At 44.0% G+C, this 25,476-nt stretch overlaps 1 protein-coding gene across 1 annotated transcript in view; it reads left to right on the top strand.

The window, feature by feature from the left end:
* The window catches only part of ADCY9 (adenylate cyclase 9), an 85,892-nt gene that overhangs the window by 38,982 nt on the left and 21,434 nt on the right, over positions 1-25,476 (top strand). Inside the window, exons 2-5 of the mRNA XM_017741270.1 lie at positions 8,032-8,204; positions 13,522-13,626; positions 17,834-18,051; positions 22,615-22,717. Of these exons, the coding sequence (XP_017596759.1) occupies positions 8,032-8,204; positions 13,522-13,626; positions 17,834-18,051; positions 22,615-22,717 (599 nt within the window). The remainder of the gene's footprint in view (positions 1-8,031; positions 8,205-13,521; positions 13,627-17,833; positions 18,052-22,614; positions 22,718-25,476) is intronic.

Genomic DNA, 25,476 nt, shown 5'->3' with positions numbered 1-25,476 from the left:
TCGCCAGGGGAGTTAAAAAAAAAAAAAAAAAAATATATATATATATATATATATTCCTGAGCCAGCAGTGGCAGCTGGACAAGTGTGTTTGAGCTGCATGTCTGTGCTGCCTTTTCTCAGGCCTTTTTCTCCTGTGTTTTTACTTTGGCTGGGTTATTTTATCTTACCCAGGTGAAGAGAAGAAGATAAAAAGAGACTGAAGAAGGATGGACCACCAGCCGGCAACTTCCTTTCTGCAGCTTAGCTATAAATGTAAATTGTGGGTTTGGGTCCGGGGTTCCCCACTTAAAACTGGCAGATGTTGAATACCAAAATTACACATGTGCTGTTGATCAGCATTTTCCAAACCCACTGTTGTCTGTTAGATGATCAAAAGATCAAAAATAAGTATTTTGCTAAACAAAGGAGGCATAAGGAAAACAGCAGTTTTCCATAACACAGAAGATGCCTCTGGTTTCCCTGGCTCTTTGCAGCTCTTCCCTGGAGATTATGACGATAGGTTTGGGGTTTTAGTTTTTTTGAATTTCTTTTGTCTTTCCAGTCTATAAAGTTCTGTTTCTTATTATCATTGTTTCTGCTTTCCAGAGACCTAAGATAGCAAGTTGGCTCAGAAATTCTCTTTCTCATTTTAGCCACAGGAAATGTTGCTCCATACATTCCAAGTGCTTTTCCAGGTAGGCTTGTTTGGAATCCAGGTGTTTTGGGTTATGTGCTTTTGTTTGCACTGAGCTGGAAGTGGTTTCTGTGGGTTAGAGTGTGGGACTTGTTTAATTGCTTTGCAGGTTGGGGAAAATAAATTTAATTTTTTATAGGGTCATCCTGTGTCCTTTTATGCAGTCCTGCAGTGTGAGTGACACAAAGCCTGTTGGTATAAAAGATGGTGGTGGAATTCTGGCTTCCAGCTTTATCGCTGAAAGATGTGGAGATAAAAAGCTGGAATTCATGTGTGATTCTGAGAAGTATTTTTAGGGCTTTAAAATTAAAAAAAAAAAACGAAAACAAAACTTTTTTTTCATGTCATTCTGCACAGCCTTCATTAGAGCAGTTGGATGCATTGTGTTTGCCTTTACTGGTACTTCCCTAACTGTTTTTCAAGAATGGCTAGGATGATGTGGGGGTCTTCAGGGTGTATTTGATGATATTGAAGTGTTCAGTGAGCTGCTGTGTGTGATGTTACACACACCCCATACATTGTGCAGAAGGAGTAGAAATTGGTAAGCATTTTATGGGGTTATAAGAATTAACATAAAAGTCTTCATTAATTGTGTGTGAAGAAATCTGCTGGCTTTGACTGGCAGGGCTCAGGTTGCCAATCTTTTCTCGGAAGAAATTTTCCCTGTTTCCCAAAGTAAACCTCCCTGGCACAGCTTGAGGCCATTCTCCTTGTCCTGTCCCTTGTTCCCTGGAGGCAGAGCCTGGCCCCCACCTGGCTGCACCCTCCTGTCACGGAGTTGTAGAGAGTGAGAAGGTCCCCCCAAGCCTCCTTTTCTGCAGGCTAAGCAACCCAGCTGGGGGTAAATAAATGTGCATTTGCCATGTGATCGTGGAAACGTTTGACTCCTCTCTGCAAAAAAACCTGTTTAATTTATCTGGGAAAGTGGTGAAAAAGGTGAAGGTGTAGAAAAGTAAAAATGAGACAACTGCAGGTTTGTGGTCAGAAGGAAGCAAAAGCAGCTTCCCTTGGGTACCTGGGCTGGAAGCTCTGACAGCTTTGCAGGTAAAGATACGCCGTTCAGTACTGCTTCCTTTCTCTCTGAGCTTTCCTGAGGAGTGAGGGAGCCCAGCCTGGTTTGGGTGCTGTGCCTTGTGGTGTTGAAGCACAGCTGCTGGTAGTTCCATCAGGAAATCAGATAAACCTCGTTTGGCACAGCCCATCGGGCACAGCTGGCAGCCAGGATTGGGCAGTTGTTTTCTTGGAGCATCTTGTAAACTGGCTGGAAAAGCTGTTGCTCTTGTATTACACATCAGCTTAGTAACTGCATCCTGGGCATGATGTTGTGGAGGGAACGTGCAAAGTTTGGCCGTGGAAGCTCTGCCCTGTCCTCTGTTCAGTTGGATCACCTGCCCTTCAGAGAGGAACGTTTTGTGAGCACTGGGAGTGGCCTCTTAGCACAGCCTGGGACACTGCACAGTCCCACAAGTTCTGGGCTGCTGCAGAGGTTCAAGCAGAAACTGATAAATTTTATTATTATTACTGTTTTCCCCTGTTGTTGACACGCTCCAGCTTTCTCTCCAGAAAGCCTAATTACGATGTAGTCTCTTCCTTGAAATTAAAAATGCACCTACAGGCCTTTACCTGTGGATATTTCTAAAAGCCAAAAGCTTACAGTTGACCTTCATTGTCTCCAGTCTCAGAGCTGTGACAGTTCTGTTGACTGAAAGGTGTTTTGCTGGGATATCAGAGGCCCAGGCTTGTATTGACCAGATGTTGGTGCCCAGGTAAGGACATTCCTCTGAGCTTTTGCTTCTCTCTTGATTTCTGCCTACACAAGTAGATAATGATGAAATTATTTGCAGCTTCAAGGGGGAAGACTTTCTGAAGTTATTTAAGAAGTGTAACAATCTTTTGATAAATAAAGGTTGCAGAACATGGAAAAAAAGGTTTTTTATATAAATAATGACCCCTAGTTACATTTATAGTTCCACACACCTTGGCATTACTTTCACCTTGGGTGCTGGGTGCCACTTTGAAGATGTCTCAGTTGATCTGTATTGTGTATTTTGCACCTTCAGTGCCTAAAGGGGCTTCACGAGAGCTGGAGAGGGACTTTGGTGTAGGGTCTGTTGTGACAAGACAACAGGGTTTTTTCTTGTGGTGTAAAATCCCAGTTCCCAATTCAGTAGATGAGAGTGTTGTGCTGAGAGGAAGGAAGAAGTTTGTGTGAACTCCCTGTGCAAAGTGTCTTTAATAAAGTGAGAAAACAGTCCTCATAAATACAGATTTGGCAACTGTTGAACTTTAAGAATGAGGGAGAACATTTGCTGCTGAAAATCATCTTTAGATTCAGCAGCAGCTTGGACCCAAAGGATACCAAAGCTCCTGGACTGGTGGTATGTGCTATATTATTTCTTACATGGTCATTAGGTGAGTGCCTGAAAAATCATTTGAGCTTTAACAAGGAAAAAAAAAAGAAACCAACCAACACAGAAAAGTGAGATTCCAAAAAAAAGACTGCAATTAGAAGTAAATGCATTGGTGGGATTTTTTTAGTTATTATTTGCCAGTCATGTTACGTTCCAGAAATCACAGTTAATAATTTATTTTACAGAGGAAGTCAGTCTAATGAAATTGTGTAGCAGCACCTTTTATTGTGTGAGGAAACCTCACCATAGGTCTGTGTTTCCTTTCCCTAGAGTAGCAGTGCCTGAATATCAGTATTTTCACTCCCAGGTTTTTGGTAAAGTGCAAAAATGTCTTTAAAAGGTGTGGAGAAAACTTCTTATTGTCTTTCTAAAAAGAGAAAGCAAAAAGCTGATGGACTGCAGAGAAGCACAACCCAGAAATGAGTTACCCATCAGTTCAGAAAGGAGCTCAAACCAGTCCTGAGATTATGATTAAATGGTTAAAGCGTGGAGACTGCAAGGGAAATGGTGGAAAGTTAAACAGTGAAAGAGGAGCATTAATATAAAGCTATTTGGTAAAAGGGGTTATAATCAATACAATTTGGATTTTATTACATCAGTATGAGGAGTATTGCTGTGTCCTAGCACAGAGGGCTGTGTACTGGCAAGCACTTAATCAGAAAAGGATGCTTACCTGTTAAACTGCACATACTGCAACTAAAAAGGTGAAGTGATCCATGGAGGGAGGAATGGGGATATATAAGAAAAGTGGGATTATATTTTGATTAAACGAGTCAGTAAGGCCATGACTGAAATATTGCCATTGTTTTTTGGCATCTCTTCAAATCAGTGCTGAAAAGGGTTTCAAAAGAATTTGAATTTCCTTACATAGAGATGTGAGAAGTATAAAAATGTTTGCTTGAGAGAAAGAAATTTTCCTGTCTGCTATCAATAGAGGGGTAAAAAGTTTTAGTTCCAGATAGGTGAAGCATCAAAAATTGAAACTTGTCAAAGAATTCCTTATCAGTATCTGTGTTCATCCCTCATCTCCTGTAGGAAAAGATGTCCTGTCCTTAACAGATGCATGGAGGGACATCCTCTCCTAATGTAAAAATTGGAGTAGGTTGGAATAACAGCAACTTCTGACCTGAAGTTGTGAGGCTAAGTGAGCTGAAAGGAAGGAATAAATGACTGAATTAAGGACTTGAAGGGTCAGAACATCTTTCCTCTCCCTTTCCCTGTTCCTGCCCAGCAAGGAACTTCCCGCAAATTACCTGAGATGGTTTTCCTCTGCAGGCACAGCTGGAGATGGGGGGGTCACTCCAGGGGCTCATCTGGGTGTCCCTGGGGATGGGCAGCAGGGAGCTCCAGCCTCTCCCTGTGCTCCTGAATTTCCCTTTGCTCTGCAGCCACTGGCTTTTCTCACGCCACCAGAACCTGGGGGAAGCCTGGGATGTTTATACACAGCCTTATTTATAATAACTCTTGTTTATTTTTGTGCATACAGAAAATAATTTGCGTATGAGCACATGGGTATGATTTTTTTGTTGTTATTAGGAGTGGTTTTTAGTGGTTGGGGTGGTTTTGTGTTTTTATAAGCTCGGAGAAATACCACAGATCAAAGAAAGGCAGTCTGAAGAAAGGAGCCAAAGACAGAAACTCACTAATCCTTCTAAAATTCCACAGTAGTTCTATGAAGATCTCATCTGTTATTATTTTGTCAAAAATACCCTTTACAAACACTGCCATGTCAGTATTCAAAGTAGATGAATTCAAGCACTGAATGTATTGGCTCAGTGTGCAGGAGCTATTACTCTTTATAATGCTTACAGAATTTCAGACCTTGAAGACCAGTGAAGGGAATGGTTTGTGTTCCTCAGAGAAACATGAGAGAGCTCGTTTTTTTCCCAGGGCAGAAAATACTGCTGTGTTAAGTTGGTTTATTGGGGTTGTTGTAGCCTGTTCCCTGTCTTTGCTTCCAAGAGCCACCTCTGGAAAAAGCAGAACTGCAGGTTAAAGCTTGCCAGAGGACAGATTTGCTATCAGGCACTTGGAGGTTGTGCTTTAGCATTTATTTTGGATAAATATCGGGGAAGGAAGCGAGTACAAGATTGATCTTGGCCTTTATAAATAGCACTACAAGCACCTCGTATCACTTTCTTCATTGCCATGTCTTGAGTTACTTCGTTGCGCAGCAACACACACCAAAAATTGCATTTTCACATAAAATAGCAGCTCCTCTATTTATTCATTCCTTATTGTCATGTTACTTAATTGATTTAAACGTGCTGATGTGGATGTTTTTCATTCCCTACGCTGCTTGTGTGGAAAATGACAGTGTTGATTGTACTAATTCCCTGGAGATGTCGAAGGAGGAAGAACAGTGTTCTCAAATGATGCATTTTCATTACACCAGCACGGTTCTACTCGATTAATGACCCTTTTTTATACCGAAATATTTCAGACTCAGCGTAGGAGGTGCTTTGTGAAGTGTCACAGAGTTCCAAGGAATACTGAAGCAAATTGAGTTTTCCCATCATAAGGATTTAATAACAAAGTATTAGCTAGGCCACGTTAGTAAAGTTTTGTAAAGATGAAAGGTTTTTACACCTCTTCATTTTCCAAAACTTTACAGAAATAACCTTTTTTTCCTCCTTGCTCTCCTGTTGGCTCCATACAAAACATGTGCAGCATATTGGCTTTTCTCTGTCCCAATTCAAATTGCCCCTTCTGAGTAACACTCCTTATGCAGGGCTGTAGTGGGGCTGGGGAGCACAGGGAGGGAATAAAGAGGTTTTTAGAGTCCTTGGTGCCAACAGCCAAGCGTTTTAGCCACCTTTAAAGCCTGGGGGACAAAGTGGGTGCTGTTGATGTGTGCTGTGGGCTGGTGGGTTTGCCAGGGATGGAGAGGACAAGGTTGGGTGGGGGTCAAGGAGCTGATGCTTCAGGCTGGGGCAAGGCTGGATTCTGCTTTCCCAAATCCATTTTCAGTGTCTGGTGTGCCATAGCCTTTCCCGCTTTTCCTCGGTGTGGAGCTCAAACTGGAGATAATTTTACTGCATGCAACAAGATTGACAAAATAATTTTGCTGCACAGCACAGTAAGACACAAAAAGTGCCTTTTCAAAAGTATGATAAACGAAGAAAAGATGTTTGTTTAGGAAAAAAATTGGAGGAATAATAGGAGTAGGGAGATTAACTCCTGTTGCTTTAAGGTAGCTTTTAAAAATTGGAGTAGTTAGTTAATGCTCTAGCCTTTACCACAGTAAACATGTAATTGTGAACTGATTGGGGTGAATTCCTCAAACAACAGCTCCCATCAGCAGAAGTTTGAAGGAGAGAGCCCGACATCTGGAAGCCAGCAGCAGTCAGGATTTTATTAAGCAGCACTGCCAAATAAAATCTGAGCACTACTATAAATGATATAAAAATAAAGATTGGCTATGGCGTAACATTTCCGAGATGCCAGCGAGTGCGCCCGAGTTTGGAGCTCTGTGTGAGAGCAGCAGAGCTTTCCCAGCAGCTTTGGAGCCCGAGGGGGACATGGTGGGAATGGATGTGGCTTTCTGTGGTGCTTGTAGTGTTCAAGAGCTGAAGCTACGAGTGGAATAAAGAGAGAAACTGCAAAGTTGCTCTTAGTGTGCCTGAATATTTTTATTGGAAAGGTTTCGGCCAAGTACAGTCTGTGTTGTTTATTACAGACCTAAACCAAGGTTTATGGAATATGATCTTCTGTCTGTGAAGGAGGTTATGAGAGAGTGACCTTATCACAGGGAGCAGGAACCTGCCCTCTTCCACAGGCTGCAACTTGACACATTTATTTCCAGCGTTCACCCTGTGGATGGAGCCAATTGAATGGGTCGATGGCTGTGACAGCCGTGTCTGGCTGCACTGGGAGCCAAGTGTCAGGGGCAGGGAGGGGATGCAGAGCTGACCCAGATAGGACCCAGCAGCCATCCCAGGAGCCTGAGGCAGGGAGAGTTTGGGGCAGCATCCCCTGAGAATGTGGGCTCTGGCACCACAGCAAAACGAGTGCTTTCCCCTTCTGCACACTGGTGCCCTCTGCCCTTTCTGGGGGACATCGGTGCCCCTCTGTGCTGAACAGGACATTGCCCATCCAATGGCAATCAAATGAACTCCTGTGAATTCAGAAAGCAGTGATTAAGAGCTCTTTCTCAGGCTTTGTGTCTAGAAATAGCCCAGAACACCACAGCGCGAAGTTCAAGGAAGTAAAAGAAGTGATATGTTAAATGAAATTCTGATCTTTCATTTTTTGAACAGGTTTTTGATACAGCTCAGCTTGATACAACCTGCTATTTACCAGCCTGGCCTTTAATATTGGATCTGCTTTCCAATTATGCTTCAATTCATACACCAGTTGCAGAGGGCGTGTGTGGGTGTACGTGCGAGAGAGGGAGATTGATTTTGTTCTTTAAAAATGTGAAGTCTGCACTAACTATGAGAACCCATCAGAATTTCTAGCACTTAAATGCCATTTCCTTTCTCAGTGTGCTACCAGCGCTATGTTCACGACATCTCTCTGGCAAGTGAAGGAGTACATGCTGGTTTTTCAGAAGTAGAATATTAATACAGATATCAGTGAAAACCAGGCTGCAGATCCTTTCCAGAAGTAAAGAGTTAATGTGAAAGCTCGAATTATGACTTAGAAGCAAATGCATAAGATCTTAGCTGTGTTTTTCAGAAGTACATGAGTGAAAATGGAATAGAGTACATGTTGCTGTGTGTCTGAGTCGCCTCTTGTGTATGGAACAGCAGATGTGGGTAACTCTATTTGCCACCACTTTACACAGAATATATTCATATTCCTGGTCATTTTTCCCACTATCTTTTTTGCATGCTGAATTCCCAAGCCTTGGCAGTGCTTTGGTAGTCACTGTGTTTGAGAAGCCCAAAGGAGTGTTCTCTCTGTCTTTCTGCAGTTCTGACTGTTCATTTCTATTCCCTGTAGGTTTAAAGACCTATCTGATCTCAGGTCAGAAGGTGAAGGAGCCCCAGTGCAGCTGTTCTCAAGCGCTGCTTCCTGGCTTGGAGTCCACAGACGGAGCCAGGACACCGGGAACGTCGTCAGCCGAGAACTCCAGCGACCTGACCAAGGCAATCAAACAGGTGGAAAAACCTAAGGTGAGTTGTCCTCTCAAAGATCAGCAGCACAGATCTCAAGCCATGGCTGGGAAAACCTCACGGGCTTGTTTATGCACTACTTTACATATTTCCATATGTATGTGTGTATTACATGGAGTGACAAAACAGAGTTTGAAGGAGGAAAAATTTACCAAGTCAAATGCCTCTCTCCCCATTTGACAAACAATCCCTGAAATAAGGTGAGCACTTTTTAAAGGTGGTTTCAAATAAATATTTCTATTTATATTTCAGGACTGAGAGGTCAGTGATACTTTTTCTATGGTCTGGATTTTAGATGGGGAGGGGAGAAAGAATATGATTTATGCAGCTACTGTTACTTCTGTGATTTTCTGCTTTGGCTGCTTCTACATTCCTCAGTCATGAAGGTCATGTACCTGTGAGCCTTTTCACGAGTATTTAGCAGACATCCCTGTGAAGGTAATTGGATTGTTTTTGTAGTGAGAGAAAATGCTCTGGTGGGCTGCAAGATTGGTTTATCTGCTTGCTCTAGAAACCTATATCTGGAGCTGAGGGCAATGATTTGTGTGGATTCAGCTTGGAGGAATGATGACACTTTGTTATGTTCACACCTCTCACAAGATGTCTTGACAAGGAAATCTGTGAAACAATGTGTATTGCTTCAGAGCTTTGCTGTTACTCTCCATCTTCCATCTCAGAACAGATTTCCCAAACAACAGATGTCTATTCTCTCTTTTCATTTGTGCTAAGAATTCCTTATCCTGGGCTGCCTGAGGTGGGCACAAATGTCAGAGTCAGGGGTGGTCATCTGCAGGTCCCTATCCTTGCACTTCAGTGTGGTCAGTCCTGACTGGATCTCTTCAACACAGGTTTGAGGCTCAGCTGACAGAGTTGATGTGGGGATAATTTTCATGCTACTTCATTTTTGCTGCTTGTACTTTTTTTTCTGGATTAGGAGAGCATGAGTAGGGCACCTTTACCCTGCCTCTGCTCCCAGTTTTAAGATTTGAAGTAAAAACATTGGTTTACAGGTGAGATCAGCTGGAAGGCTGACCCAAAGAGAAGGTCCAAAGTCGAGTGAGCTCCTTAGAGAGCAGGCTAGGCCTGTTTAACTACAGAAGGGAGCTGTAGCCATCTTTATCCCTCCCCAAAATATGCACTGAGTGTGGTTTGACAGCATCCAAGTTGCTGGTGGTATGTTTCTGTTCCTTCTCCTGTGTAAGAAAGAATATATTTGGCATCCTGCTGGCACCAGCTTTCCAGCTCCCTCTTGCCTTTCAGTGAAGGCACCAGCAAATAAGGCAGGAAAATACCTCTTAGAGCTGGGGGGAGCTGTACATATAAACCTGTGAGTGCTGCCCAGGGTGTGGTCGTGCAGAGGTCCAAGTGTGACAGTGACAGAAACTCCTTCATTGCAAGCAGTGAAGGAAGAAGAATGTGCCAAGTGGAGCAGGATTGCTGAGCTGCCTGTCTGGAGCAGAAGGGAGAGAGGTGGGAAGAAGCAAAGCAGTGAAGCTGTGGCTGCTGTTCTGAGAGACAGTGAGGGTGCCTTGGGAATGTCAGACAGCAGAGGAGGCTGTGACTGAGGACTGAAACTGCAGTGAAGCACGGGACTGACGCACCTGCAGCTGGGGCTTGATAACATTGTCATGTACAAACTTGGGGTGGTACTTGTTCAAATGATCCGGGTGCAAAATGAAGTCTGTGGTTAAGGATCAGCTCTGTTAAATGTGTTTTCGAAAATGTGGGGGGATTTACCTTGCAGAAGGGCAGGTACAACTGCACCACTCTTCCTGAACAGCTGGGATGTGACGTGGAACACGCTGCTGCCCCACCATGCTTTGTCCCTGGTTTTCTGCTCTGGGACTGTTGCTGGATGTTAATTGCTGTTTAGAATATCCTGAGTGGAAGGGATTCACAAAGATCATCAAAGTCCAGCTCCTGGCCCTTGAAATGTTTAATTGCTGAGTGAAAGTCTCTAGAGTGCAAAAGTACCAGTGTGGCTGTGAGTGAGAGAAGGAGAAACTAAAAAAGATGCTCAGAAGAGCATCTCAGACAAGTGCCAGCTCAGATTCAGCTGCCTTGGATACCCTGTTGTGCTACAGCTACTGCAGAGTTTGCGTCTAGAGGTGCCTGGTTTTATTCATCACCCTCAGCACTGCAGCTCTGGCCAGGGATTTCCTAAGTGGCCTCACAGCTCCGTGAAATCCTGAGCCTGCCTTGCCCCAGTGCTCTGATGCTGCAGTGAATTCTGGATGAGCCCAAACCCAGGTTTCCCTGTGGTCCCATAAGCATCCAGCTGGTGGATGCCACATGCCACCTCGGAGTGGGGACCATGGAGCAACTGTGAGCACTGGCTTCAGAACCTGTTCTGTGGCTGTAGTGGCAGCACAGAAGTGTGGAGCATCCCTGCCTCTCCCAGCACAGCCAGGCATGGGTATTCCTGACTCCACAGCACGCTCTTACTGTGCACCAGCCTTCTCTCTGCGGGGGAAAATCACAGAATGGCGGAATAGTTTGGGTTGGAAGGAACGTTAAAGCCCGTCTGGTTCCACCCTCTGCCATGGGCAGGGACACCTTCCACTAGCCCAGGGTGCTCCAAGCCCCATCCAGCCTGGCCTTGGACACTGCCAGGGATCCAGGGGCAGGCACAGCTTCTCTGGGTACCCTGTGCCAGGGCCTCCCCACTTCCATTGTAAAAAATTTCTTCCTTATATCTAATCTAAATTGCCCCTCTTTTGCTTTAAATATATATGTATATTAAAAAATCCCCACAAGGTACGACTGCAATTTGATCACAGATCATGCACAATTTTTGAAAAGGAGTGGGTTTCTTTTTTACAGCTTTTGAGTTCTTCGTGAGGTTTTTTTTAAAGCCTGCAGCTTGCTGGTAGGGTCTGGAGATAATACTTTGCAAAAAGAATCATGACTTACATGCCGACTGTTTTAAATACAAAGCTGTAAATGGTGTCAGTGTAGGAGGAGATGACTCCAGCTCTGCAAAAGAGACTTAAGTAGGAGAGGCAAAATTACAGGCAAGTTGAAATATTTTTGTTTTAAAGGGAATAAGTGACTATATTGGATGCAAAGGATGACTTTCACATTTTGGGCTTGAACGGATGTTCTAGAGGACAAGATCTGTAAAGGAAAGTCAGGAGGGAGAGTGCAGCAGAAATTGATCCATGAAAGGAATTGTATTTCCTCCTCTGGTGTATCTGTAGTTCATTTAACTGCAAACCTTGTTGCAGTTTGAATGTCAATAAGATGTGCTTACATTAATAAAATGGTGAACACAGAGGGTAAAAAAACTCTGAATAAATCTATAATAGCAGGTGGTTTTTGAATGAAAACACTCTACCCTGCCTAAGTGGTTTTGGTATCAGTTTATCTTCCCTATCATCTTTTATGACATGCCTCGCTTGACAGGGAATCATAAGCTGTTGTAAAAATGTTTTAATGATTGCTTGGTATGAAAACAGAAAGTCCTTTGCATGTCTTGGTGTTTGCTGGAAGTGCATTAATGTTTTATTCATGGCACTGGGGTCACAGCACACAGAGCCTGTGAATGCCTGCAATAGAGAAGCAAGTTAATGATGTTGACTTGAACACATGGGGAAAGTCAGAGGAACTTCTGCCTCTTCTCAAAGGTCAGGCTGTTTTTCCAAGCCCTTTGTCTTCTGGCTTAACCCCGGGAGCTGAGTGTTTGATGTGGTCTTGCTGATTTATTAGCAGGATCAAACAGGGAGTGGTTTCTTAATTTTCGTTAGAGGTATTTGGTCTTTGTCACCATTACCTGACTTTTGCCATGGATAAATCTAAATCTAACTCCTAGAGGGTTAGTTAGTAAGGCTTGTTAGCCCACTGGCAATTTATTTTTTAGGCCATCTAATAATCCCTTGCAGCAAGTGGCCAAGGCATTTGTGATAATTAGTCTGAGATTATTTTTAAACTAAACCGTTTGAGAACCTACTCCATAGTTTCTTCAGCCGTGTTGGTATTTGTTCAGACTGCACAGGTTCAGAACTGGATGTAAATTGCTTATCTGATGCCAGGTTAGGAAACTCAGGGTAATTTCAGTGCCCAGCCTGGATTGTGTCCCTGAGGAACAGCAGACAGGATGGTCTGCTGCCTGCTGAGGAGGCTCAAGTTCCTGCATGAAAGCCTTTGAGGGGCATTGGTGAGTGGTTAGATGTCACAGGGAGAGTGGGCTGGGAGAAACAGCTGAAAATGAAACATGCTGGGTATTTTCAGGCATGACATCAAAGCTGGAAAAGGAACATTAGGTGAAAAGTTAGTTCTGAAAAAACTTAACATGCTGGTCTCTGAAATGGAGAGTGAACCTGAAGCGCGCAGAAGTTGTGGGTTTGGACTAGAGAGGCTTGAACATGTCCAGAACAAACAGATAAAATTAACACAGGATGTCAAGTTTGGGACAAAAGGCTCAAGTTCTTGCTGGAAAACTTTCTGTGATGTTTAGTAGCAGACTTTGGTGAGCCTGGTCCCAGTGAACATCTCCAGAGCAGAGAGGCTGCCAAGAGGGCTCAGATGCAGGGTCCTCCTGAGCAGGATCCTGCCGTAATACTGCCAGCACTGGAGAAGAGAGTGAAGAACTTGGAAGATACAATTCCAGGGTTAATCCCCCTAAAGAAGATCACATTTTAACTCAAAGGAATTACATTGTTTTAAAAGCTCAAGTGCAACATTTTAGGTTGCTTCCAAAATGCACGACCTGGATGGAACTGGCACAAATCCTGATGGTTTTGCTTTCCGTGTTCCCTGTGACATTTGCTGGGGGTTTGGTTCCAGCAATGTATGATAGCCAGAGCTCCCCTCCCCATCTTAGGGCTCTGTATGAAAAAGAATTTTCCTTTATTCATTTCAGATTTGTTGCTTTCCATTTCCCTGGACTGTTCATAATGCATCATGGTGTTTCATGCTTTTCCTGGATTTTGCTGCATTTTGTGCTGTCTTCTCTCCTAATGGCATTCAGATCCCTTTGCAGGCAGGTTTTACACAGGAAAATTGCACTTCTACTGAAGAGTGTTTTATTCCTCTTGGGGAGGTCCTTTGCCTGTGCACAGTGATTACAGTGTATCTGTGATTTTACACCAGTGGAGCTTTCCTGGATTAGATTTAGCTTCAGCAAACAGCAAATCTGTGATTTATTTTTGAAATGGTGCATTCTGTTCCAGTCAAATTTTGCTCCCTGCCTCCCATTCTGTAGCTTTGTTTATCTTTGAACCATGCTGCAAGTATACAAGTGGACTGAATTACAAATTGCATCATACTACAAGGACACCAGAACATTCCTGGCTAAAATTCTTTTGTCTCATTTCAGCCTTGCCCTTCATGTAGTACCACCCTTGCTCCCCACTGCGATGTCAGCATAGATGAAGGAGCTATCCAAAATGGTTGTCAGGATGAGCATAAAAACAGTACGAAGGTAATTGAAGTATTTCTCACTTCCCTTCTTTCCCTTATTTCTCTGCTTCCCTCAGCTTTCTCATTTTTGCACCACTATTCCTTTATCCAAGCTCTTAAGCAGCAGAGCTGATTTTGATTTTTGAGTTGTGTTCAAAAATGTAGTTGAGTCCCCGGTCCCAATTTTCAGAATTTTTAGTAATTTTATGGGCTCCGCTTGATGCTGAGAAGGACCTAAAATTTGGACTCTTTAAACTATGCTGATGCTACCCAAAGAGGGAGGCCCAACAAGCACTACCACACTCTCCATCCTCACTCCAGCAGGCTGCATCACCTCACCACAAGTTCTGTGTCTTGCCAGCGTCTCCTGCATCACCGCTCTAAGAGGAGGTCATTCCTGTTCACGCACGAAATTCACAGCTTTAAGTCAGTTTGCATCCTTTCCTGACCGACAGAAACAGCTTCTCACATATTCCTCGTGCTGCTGCCACGCTTGCTTTCCTTGCCTGTTGCTTAGATATTCTCGCTGAAGCCACCTACTTCCTCTGCCACGCCAGACGCTGCCTGTTTGTCATCTTGTTCGTGGCCTTCGCAGCCCCTCTGCTCTGCCTGTCACCTCTCACTCCTCCCTGAATGTTAAGCTAAATGCAGACTGGGAACCAGTGCTCATTACCTGGTTGTTATATATTCAAATAAATAAAACGTCTTCCCTCCTTGGGGAGAATCGCTTCATAGACATGCTCTGAGACAGTGATCCTGTTCTTCACGTCTGTCTTACATCTCTTCTCGCCATAAAGCTGATTGTAAAGCTTGCCAGCACTTTTGTCGCTGCTGAGCCACTGCATTAATCTGTGTTTGTCCCTCTCTGTCTGTACTTGACCTGTTGTCTCATGCTTAAATTGTAAGCTCAGAAGCAGGGCCTGCCTTACCGGGCTGTAGGGGTGTGTTACACAGCAGTCTTGTGCCAGAGTTCCAGGAAGCAGCCTAAGAAAAGAATAAAATCATGATCCCTTGAGCCCTGAGGGAGGTGCCAGCAGGGACTTGTCTCAAACCAGCTTGAGATCTCTAAGACAGAGAACATGTGGGAGATCTGCCTGGGCTGCCAAGATGGTAGGCAGGAGATGCTTCTTCCCCAGGTGGCCTCTGCCCACATGCAGGGATCTCAAAGAACTGACTGCAAAGGGATTGTCCTTAGGTACCAACTGCCTGGTTTAAGTTGCTTCCTACTGTAGCTGCATTGGCTTCATGTGTGTGAATCAGCAAGTCATCTGACCTTACTTGGAGGAGATTTGTATACAGAGCTGAGGAAGAGGTCTGTAATTCCACTGGAGGGATTCCAGTGGAGACCAAATCACCAAGCACGTCCTTCCTGGGTTTGGTTCAGTTATTGCTCAGCCAAAAATGGGAGCTCTTTCGTGGCTATCAGTAAGTCTGGGATGCCTGTTTAACTGAAAGCTCTAAGAACAGCCACCTGCACAAAGTTGCTGTGGCATTTGATTCCCAAGACTTCCTTGCAGCCTCAGCTGTCTTGGGAAGAAGAGCCATAAGCTGCCTCTACCCATCTCTGTTCCCTTCCCACACCACATGCTGCACTCATGTCCCCTGTCTTTAGGGAATGTTAATAATGTTTAATCATACCCTTGGACTTGCATGGCTCCCAACAGCCTCTGGAGCTTTCTTGTCTCTAGATGAGAGGAAACTCCACACCAAGCCTCCAAGTTCTCAGGGAAACCCTACAGCCTGTTGCCATCAGAAGCCCCAGTAACGTTGGAGCTAACAACATTTAATGAATAGGGATTTTCTCCTACACAAACAGTTTCATACTCTAATCCCTGCCTGTTAAGATTAACAGAGTGGAGACAGCACAGAGAAACCTTGAGCTGACTGAAGGGAAGAATTTTCTTGGGGATTTGAGCCTTTGCCAAGGAGCTAAAGAGAAAGTCCATGCTGACCTTCTTTGAAAGAGAGAAATTTTCACTGCATTTTTCAGATGGTCTTGAGGAACAGCAGGGAAAGCAAACAGTGCATCGGAGTCTGAATCTTTTATTTGAGCTGATGATAGCAAAAATTGTGGGTTCTTGGTTACTGCTTTTCAAGTAACAAGTGGCGGGAGTGATGAGGAAGAGGAGAAAGATTGTTTCCTAGGGAGAAAAAAATATGATAACTACGACTTTTCATTTTTCTTTAGGCCTCAGGATGTTCTGGGAAATGCTCTGAGCAAATGCAATCTTTAGCATAACTTAAATAAAAACAACCCACCAAACAATGAAGGCCCTTCACTAGCAGCTGGTTGGCCAGTTTTTTTGGTTTCCCTTTGTTAGTCCTCCTCACCTCAAAACCAGAGGGGTTTGCCCTGGCTCTCTGCAGGGTGTACGCTCTGGGCAGGCTGGATAACCTGGTAGGGGTGGAGGAGGACTTGCTCAGGAGCTGCTCAGTGTTTTCCCTTAGAAAAGAACCTGGTGACCTTTTATGTGAGTTCTTGTGCCTCTGCCTTACAGGAGTGTCCCTCTGTCCCAGCAGCACCTCTCTGTCCCAGGGCTCTTGCTGGGATATGTGGCTGCAATCTCTTTTCCCTTCTGGTGATTATGGTCTGCAGCAAAGCACTGGCAGCACACCAAGGAAACCACCCCATTTCCTATTCCTTCCTCAGCTGCTGTCGCTGTGCTGGGAACACCTGCAAGCTGCCAAAACAACTGTTGTGAGGGCTAGAAGGGTCCAGACTGGGAATCCTTCCATCTCCTGGCTCCCAGCACGTGGCTCCCGGGCTCACACCTCTGTCGGGGCAGCCCACAGGGTGGGGATCCCACATCCCCCCGGGAGGGAGGAAGGGGAAGCACAACCCACCTCCCTCCTGCTTTTCCTGTGGCTCCAGGGAACCATTCCAACACACCTTGTTATGGCTTTGGCTCTGGAGGTCTTGGCTGTGACGGGAGCCAAGTCCAAGTGCTTCCTGACTCTTCCCTGTTCAGGGTTCTCCTGCTGCCCCCTTAGTCTTGTATCTTCCCTGGTTGTGTCTGAACCTTTCCCTTCACCTGTCTGTGTTCATGGGCGTCCTTTGCTTCACAGGACCGATGACACCAGGAAACTGAATTGATTTTGCATGGGCAGCCGGAAAGCAGATATTTTTTAACTTCAACTAAGTTGATTTTACAATGTCAGTAACATATTTCAGCACGTGGTTGGGGTGGTGATGATATTTATGGTATTTATTTATGGTCACTGTGGTGACATCCAAGAATAGTCTTCTGGAGGAGCTTGTCACTTCTGTACAGGCAGGAATGGAGAAACTTCTGTTGTGAGTGGGCTTCAGGATGAGGATAAATGCTACATGATAAGTGATAAGATACAGAGGGGGGAGATGAACACTCAGATATGCCAAGTTTGCTCTGTGTTTGCATTTGAAAATGATCCTGACTAACTGCAGTTCATTTTCATTCTAACCACACTTAGCTGTCTAATTCTTTTGGAATTGCTTCAGTATGTATTGGTCTAGGTCAAACAAAATGTGAAAGAAGGAACTTCAGGCTCCACGAAAATAGAATGATCTTTGTTTAAAAGTAATTTGTGTTCTCCAATGACAGCAGCATTGATGATACTGTGTACCTAAGCTGTTGCAAGCTGTTGTCAGAATTAAAGCTGTCTTAACTAATACAAAGGCAAAAGAAAATGATAAAAAAGAAGTATTTAATTTTAATTTGTTTAAGAAGTTTAATTTGCAGGAGTTTTTGTTGGATGAGATGTACAAAAGGGCTGTTCCCACAGGTGGGAGAGAGGGGGAACCTCTGGGGAAGCAGCAGGCCCATAGTGGTCAGGGGAAGGATCAGCAAGGGCTGGCAAAGTGAGTTGTCTCATGACCTAGGGAGAGTCAGCACAGATTAAATGTGTATTTAGAAAGCTTTTTAGAAGAATCTTAAACATAAGATGAGTGAATGAAATTTGGGCTTGTGGTTGGTTGTCACTGAGTGTGTGAAAATGTGCCTTGTTTTCTTCTCCTTGGAAAGTTGGTCCATGAAAAGCAAAAAGGTGGCACCTAAATAGGCACATGGGAGATGTGGGAGATACATCCACAGGATGGATTCAAGGCAGGGGGAGTTTGATCTTTGCTGTGGTCGGGGCAGAGCTCGGGGTGTTGAGGGAAGAGCTTCTTTCCGTTTTTGCTCCTTGCAGTCTCTTCTGTCTGTTCCTTACCACTGACATTCCCTGGGTGTGTTTTGCTCTCTGTTGTTCAGGCTTCAGGAGGACACAGTCCAAAGACTCAGAATGGACTTTTGAGTCCTCCCCAGGAGGAGAAGCTCAGCAACAGCCAGACGTCGCTGTATGAAATGCTGCAGGAGAAAGGGCGCTGGGGCGGAGTGAGCCTGGATCAATCAGCTCTGCTCCCTCTGAGGTTCAAAAACATCAGAGAAAAGACAGATGCTCACTTTGTGGATGTGATTAAAGAAGACAGGTAAGGAAAATGGAGCTGTGCAGTGTGAAGTCCTGTAAAGATGAGAAGGCAGTACTGGGGTTCCATATCTTTAGTATTTGTGTGCTTTTTGTCTGATTTCAGAAATTGTTGTCAATATATAACATGTTCTAAGTTTTCTGATCTTCATCTTTCTTCTGCTTAAACTACAGTAGAAAATTGAAGCCAGAAACTTTCTGTTTAAAATATATAAAACCAGTTTTTTCATTGCTTCCATGGTGAACAGCCCTCCTGCAGTTGGGTCTTCGAAAGGGAAATTGCTCTTTAAATCACTTGTCATGAAGTAAAACTCCATTTTTCCAATCAAAAATCCTCTTAATGCATATAGTGTGTACCTTCCTCTGCAATTTAAGGTGTTACATAAAATCTGAACCACAAAACTCCCATTTTTTGTAATAAAAGAAAAAGGTTTGGTAGCATGTGACTAATCATGAAATCATACTGGGCTTGGGAGCAGGATCAATAGGGGTGAATTCTCATGGACTTACTACCTACTTAGATATTGAAAAATTAGTTTCTCTGTCTGTTTCAAACAAAAAAGCTTGTTTTGGGCAGAGGAAATATTCTTCAAAATTTAGTAGTGTGGCATTTTTATCACCACACAACCGTATCTCCATTATGGCAGTGACATGACTGGAGCAGCTAAACAGACAGCTTGAGTTTGTTATTATTTATGGCTATTTTTATTTTTGTTTCACTGCTTCCACTCAGATTGAGGGTATTTTATCTAAATATCCTTGAAACTGTGTGCTCCTGTGGACTCAGCTCTTTGGAACAGGCACACCATCACCTTTATGGAAACATGACTTAGGCAGGGAGAGGTGAGAGGGAGGGACAGGGATCCCTCTGCAGTCTCTTACCTAGACTTTCTCAGTTTACCTTTCTCCTGTTGCCAACTTGAGTCAAAATTTAGGGTTCTTTACTGTTTTTCTCAGTGTGTGGTCTGTCATAAGTGGCTGAGAATTGAGGTTTAGCTGATATTTCCAAATATTAGAAAATAGACGGATTGGGAATGTCCAAATGTTGGCAGAAGTCAGCCAGAACAAGTAGGAATTTTGTTTAAAATGTAACCAGCACTCTGCAAACTTTAAGTTATAGAAGTAGCTTAATTTATGCAGTTGGTCTGCTGAAGATACCTCGCTCAAGTGCTTGTGTTCCTGGTGCTTTCCTCCTCCACTCCCAAAATGGGTAATTTTTTCTGTTTTGGAAGAAGGAGTGCCATGATTTGAGATCAGTCAAAGCCTGCCTTTTTTTTGGTCTCAATTAAATATCATCATTACCATATTAAGTGGGCCATTTCTTGTTGCCAGGGAAACTTCTCTGCTGAGTTCAGTTCATGTAAACATAACTTTCCAAAAATAATCTTCTGATTAATTAGATCTATGCAAACTGCTTTAAGCCTACCAGTTTACACTGATTTTTTTCAACTTTTCTCAATGAGAAATGATATGGAATAAGGCATTTAAAAAATATTCTTGGTCCTCTTCTGTAAAACATAATTGTTGGTCTTGATGAATCCAATACCTATGAGGATCTTTGAATGGGGAATTTGAGGTGTGTCAGGGAGGGGACCAAACTTCCTTGTGGTCATTTTACGGGAATCCCCATTTTCAGTGAGTTTTGCTGTGTTGGTTTGGTGCTGTTGCAAAGCCAAGTGGTCTTCCCTGAGCACTGAGCAGTGATTTTCACTGCAGGGCACTTGGGGATAAATTCCTGTTAACAGAAAATACTTAACCCAGATATGTGATAAAGTGCATAAATTAATCCCACAGGCTTCCTGCAGAGCTGGGAAGGGTTAAACATATCCTGGGGGGATTCAGGAGCCTGTACACTGCATTAGGAAGCTGCCTGGGGCTAGCTGGGAGGAAGTGCTGGACACTGGGGATATTGAGCTCAGCTGTGTGGGTGAGAGATTTTTGCATGCCAAGATTTCACCTTGGAGCTGATACCTCGGCACAATTCCAATGTTCTTTTAAAAATAATATTAATAAAGACAGTGTTAGTGTGCCATGTTTGTATTAGTACATTATAAAAGAATCCTTTTATGAAAGTTACCAGTTCTTACAACTTGATTCTCTCTATTTGACAAACAGTGAATACTTTCTGCTTCAAGTCTGGCTTTACTTGTGTAAAAATCCTCTGCTTTGTTCATTGTAACCTGCACGTTACTGTGTTCTTTAAAAGAAAACTGTAGTGTAAGAGTATAGAAGGTTTGAACTAATTTCACTGGGGAAATCCTCAAAGGATTCTTGGTTTGGGGATTTTTGTTTCCAATAAAATTAGGTATTAGGTACCAATAAATACCAGTTAGGTATTCCTTAGGTTATAAACCTTCTGAAGTACAAGAAGCAAGTACTCGTGTGCTGATCAGGACAGTACTCGCAATGATCTCTTCAGACTTCCAGAGCAGAATCTCAGGGATGTACAAAGCTCCTCCAGAACTGGGTTCTGTGCAGCCCTTCATCCCCTCCTTGGGGCAGTTTCCTGTTTAAATACTTCTTTATTATTTTTAAATTTCTTTGTTTCTTTCATTTCCCACTTCCCAGTCTTACTTGATCCGGGGAACACCCTGTGCTGGGAGGCAGAGTCCTCCTGCAAAGCAGATTATGTACTTGACTGTTTCATCAAGTGGGATCTTCCTTTTGGAGACAGAATGAGTTGACAGGGAGCTGAGAAGGCCCCGGGAAAGCTGCCTTCACCCTGGTTCCATCGTGTTCCGCCTTCTGTTTCGTGCTGCACTGTGCAGCTGGACTGTTCCTCCTACATCCTTAAGCAGCACAACATCACCATCACCACCTCCGTTGAGCTTCCTTGCAGGAAGAAAGGGGATTCAACAATACTTTTTAAAAAAACCCAAAAGCTTTCAAAATTTTTATTATAAGATGCTCTTAGAAATGTCTAAGAAGGGTGAGGAATGACGACAAGGAAGAAGGAAAGAGAGAGGGGTGACTCAAATGAATGTATCCTGTCATTCCTTCAGAGTATCCTGATATTTTTAATGTATTGGCCAAGACCAGAATGTTTGAAGGTTACCAAGTATCTGCCATATTATTGCTTAGACTCTTTTGTCTTCTCTAGCATCAATCTAGGGGTGGGTGTTTGGTTGGTCTTGCATCTCAATTTAAAAAAAAAAAGCTTCCTACATGCCATCTTGTGCTGGGGAGCTTGTACTTCCAGGCAAACCTCTTACCCAAGAGTTCCATAAAAATAAACAGAAAATAACCCTGAAACCAAACCTCCTTAAAAAAATAATTCAGGCACAGGCAAGCTCTGAAGGATCTTTCTTTCAGCTTCTTCATCTGCTTGGAATTTGACCTTGTGTGCATCTCTGGTTTTTGCTCAGAGTCACCAGCTTGGAAATTGCCCCCTCTGACTGTGGCTCTGCAGTTCTCAGGGTGAGAGTAGCACTGGGAAAGCAGCCACCCCATTTTAGATTCGGAAGGATTTTAGAAACAATTCCCTGTAAATAACACATGGAATCAGTTGCTTGAAAATGAGAGGAGGTTCACAGGCAGGGGTGTGTTTGGAAGCTGCACAGAGCAGGGGGGGACAGGCTGTCCCAGCCACAAGTGCCACAAGCAGGTGTGACCTTGCTCTGTGACCCTGGGCACGAAGCACTTGGTGCTCTCAAGTCCCTTCAGGTCCCTGGCACCTGCTCAGGGGAGAAAAGGTTTGCAGATCAAGTGCTGTAGCTGTCATCAGGAAACTTCATTCATAAACCTCGTACAGCTAATGCAAAACTCAAAAAGCTTTTTATTTTTCTTCCACACAATGGGAAATAAAACCAACTTTTTAATGATTGAAGCCTCTTTTATGTTGTTGTGGGGTTTTTCACCTTCTGTGGAAAAGATGAAGGTGAAGGAGGGCATAAACACCTTCTGGTAGATGCTGCCTCTGGGCTCCTTAGCCCTGGTGAGCTGGTGTCATTAGTTGTCACTGCCTTTGTTGGTGATGCTGGTCATTCCAAATCTCCCGTTTCAGAAGTAAATCTCAGCTCTCCATCTCTTCTCTGCAGCCTGGATCATTAAGGGAATGTTCCCAGTTGAGTTACTGAGTTATTTTAGTGTCTGAAATAACAAGAAACTGCTGTTTTCTACAATGGGCAATGTTTTTTTTCCCCCCCCATAACAATTTGTCACCTTTGTCATCCTTGGCTTGCTTTGAGTCATAGAATTCCTCCCAAGACACAAATATCCCCCAGCCACGTGTCTCCAGGGGTTGTGTGTCTGTAGCAGGAATTAACCTTTACTATTTGCTGGCTTGTGTTACAATTATTTGTACTCATCAGTTAGAGCTGATAAATTTCTGGAAGGACTTGTTAGACTCTTCCTGGAAGTATAAAAGTTTGGGTTTTTTTGTGGAATATTTCCTTTGAGTGAGCAAGTGATGTGGGTAAGAAGATACTTTGGTGATGAAGAGAGGAGAAAAACCACAGGAACTTCAAAGCCAAGTGCCAGCATCCCTAGAAACAGCAGCCACAGACTGGGGGGGCCTGAAGGAGGTACAGCTGAACAAACTGATGTTGATTTTGTCTTCTCTCTTCAGCCTCATGAAAGATTACTTCTTTAAGCCACCTATTAACAAGCTGAGCCTCAACTTCTTGGATCAGGATTTGGAGATGGCCTACAGGACGAGCTACCAGGAAGAGGTGTGTTTCTACTGGCGTTGGTTTCTGTCTGTAATCTGTCTAAGCCACTGTCTGTTGTTGGGTTTTTTAACACATTTTGTTGCAGTTGTTTCATTACAAGGGTCATGAAATGTCAAATGTGATTTACTACTCAGTACTGCTGCCCCTGAAAACAGTCTTCTTCCAGTTTATTATAGAACTATGGAATGGTTTGGGTTGGAAAGGACCTTAAAGCCCATCTCATCCCACCCCCTGCCATGGGCAGGGACACCTTCCCCTAGCCCAGGTTGCTCCAGGCCCCGTCCAACCTGGCCTTGGGCACTGCCAGGGATCCAGGGGCAGCCCCAGCTGCTCTGGGCACCCTGTGCCAGGGCCTCCCCACCCTCCCAGGGAACAATTCCTTCCCAATATCCCATCCAGCCCTGCTCTCTGGCAGTGGGAAGCCATTCCCCCTTGGCCTGTCCCTCCAGGCTCTTGTCCCCAGTCCCTCTGCAGCTCTCCTGGAGCCCCTTTAGGCCCTGGAAGGGGCTCTGAGGTGTCCCCAGAGCCTTCTCTTCTCCAGCTGAACACCCCAGCTCTCCAATCCTGACATCAGAGCAGAAGAGCTCCAGCCCTTAGAGCATCTTTTGCCATGCCCTGAGTTAGTCCAGTGTTTGGGCTGGAAATCTGAGGTACGCTAGTTACTTCTCACCTACCTTTTCTCCATGTTCAGGTTAATGCTTTAAGTCTTTGGGGTGGCCAGAGAACCATGCTGAGATGGTAAGGACTGTCACTTACCAAAGTGAACGACCACTTGCTGCTTGTCTTCTCATCAAACATTCTGACTGTGAGAATGGTAACTTGGAATTTGATCCTTGTTTAGTCACAGTCTCATGGTTATCCCTGTGGAATCCAAACCTGTGCTGAACTCAGATGTCCCTGATTCCATAAGTGTGCTGCATTCAGATACAGGCAGCTCAAAACACTGTGGAGTTGTAAGGAGCAGTAAATTGTAAGGAACTCGGTGTTTTCTTCAGGATTCTGCACTGAGTCTAAAATTTCCTTAATTCCCTGGGTGGGGGGGCTAATAATATCACAGGCTTTCCACAGCACTGGATTTCCCTGCCTGGCTGATAGGAACTAGCAAGATGGTTGAAATTTACCTAGAGTGACATTAGGTGTCAGTGAGAACTGAGGCTGCATTTCCACCAGTAGCTGAAAACTTGCTGCCAAGAAAAGGCAATTGCTGTGCCCTCCTTGTTCCTCCCTGCTCCTTCTAATGGCTCTGGTGCTTCTCAGCCTTCCCTGCTGTGAGCAGTTCATTTACTGGCCTAGCATGAAATAGTCATGGTTTGTTTTTCTGTTTGGGGCTCTTTCTCTTTCCATCTCGGGCTGTTTTGTGCTGTGTGAACCAGCAGCAGCTCTGGAGAGGTTGGCAAGTGCCAGAGCCAGCAGGAGATAAGCGTCCGGCAGCAGGAAGGGGAATGGGCCCTTCCCTTCCAGCAGCACTAAGCTGTTGATTTGGGTGATCCATCTGCACAATTACATAAGGATTAATTAAGTGTGGGTTTCTTTTCTTCCCAGTATGTTCTGCATCTGAGGGCAGCAGGATTTCTGCTTTTGCTGCTTGTTGCTTTCAGTTTCGGGCAGTGTTGTCACATTCTCCGTAGCAATAACCCCTGTTTGCTTGTTTTCCAATATTTCCAGGTGAGACCTAATTTAATTTATTTTATTTTACTGAAGGAAAGCCCAGTTGTGTTGCAGTTCAGTCTCTTCGCTTTGGTCAGGAGCTCCATGCTCATCCTGCAGCACTATAGTTTAGTGGTATCTCTCTGCATAAAGTTCCTGTAGCAACAACAGGGAGAAACTTCCTGTGGGATACAGTCTGCAAAATTTGCAAACTGTACAGAAAATAGTAAATCAAGTACTTTCCAGTGGAAAGATTGGAAAGAGAAGCAAAGCAGAGATAGTAAAGCATACACAGATGGACCCATTAATGTGGCTATGTAGGAAATTCCTAGAAAGAGCAGCAATGTGGCCTGTGCATTCTGTTAGTGGCAAGCTAATAATTTGAAAATTACTACATAAACCTCCCCTGAAAGTGGGAATTTTCACTCTCTAATAGTAACTCTGCAGCACTGGGGCAAAAACCTGTTAAAGCTTTAATATTAGCAGAGTTCTGGTTCAAAACAACAAAGAAATCATCTTTTGGAGTGTGAAAAGATTTGTCAACACTCTTGATTCTCTAATGGCCTGACAGTCAATGCTGCTGAAAGTGACTTCCAGCACCCCTGAATTCACCTCTGATTATACAGTGCCAGCTGCATGCTCAGGTTGTGATCCCTCTCTGGAATCAGCTCTGCTTCCCAAGAGCCTTAATCTGTTCTCATTTGGAAATGAAGGCACTACTTAGCACTGCTAGAGCATCTTTAACTCTGTCACTTGGGGATACAGTGCTGCTTCCCTTAATTCAACTGATGGCACTTCTGCTACCCCTGCAGCTTAAAAGGTAATTTTGGCACTGAAGTGATGCTGGCTGGATTTTGCAGAGAGGTACAAATGAGGAACAAGTTTGTTTCCCAGTATTGCTGAGTGCAGGAAGTGTTCTGAGGAGCAAAAGAAACTTCCAAATTAAACCAGAGCACTCCAACTGGGTGCCTTCATGGTGACATTGATAACATCATTTCTGTTTTTCTTTGGAACTTGCTTTCTGTGGTCTCTTGGGCAGATACAAACGCTCCTAGGACTGGGCTCACCTTTATAAGCCAGGATGTGGAGCTCATGATCTGGTTTTCAGCAGG

This window comes from Corvus brachyrhynchos, unplaced genomic scaffold (assembly GCF_000691975.1).
Source record: "Corvus brachyrhynchos isolate BGI_N302 unplaced genomic scaffold, ASM69197v1 scaffold58, whole genome shotgun sequence".
Taxonomy (NCBI): Eukaryota; Metazoa; Chordata; class Aves; order Passeriformes; family Corvidae; genus Corvus; species Corvus brachyrhynchos.
The sequence above is the reverse complement of the archived record's forward strand: the minus strand, read 5'-3'. Positions and strand labels throughout refer to the sequence as shown.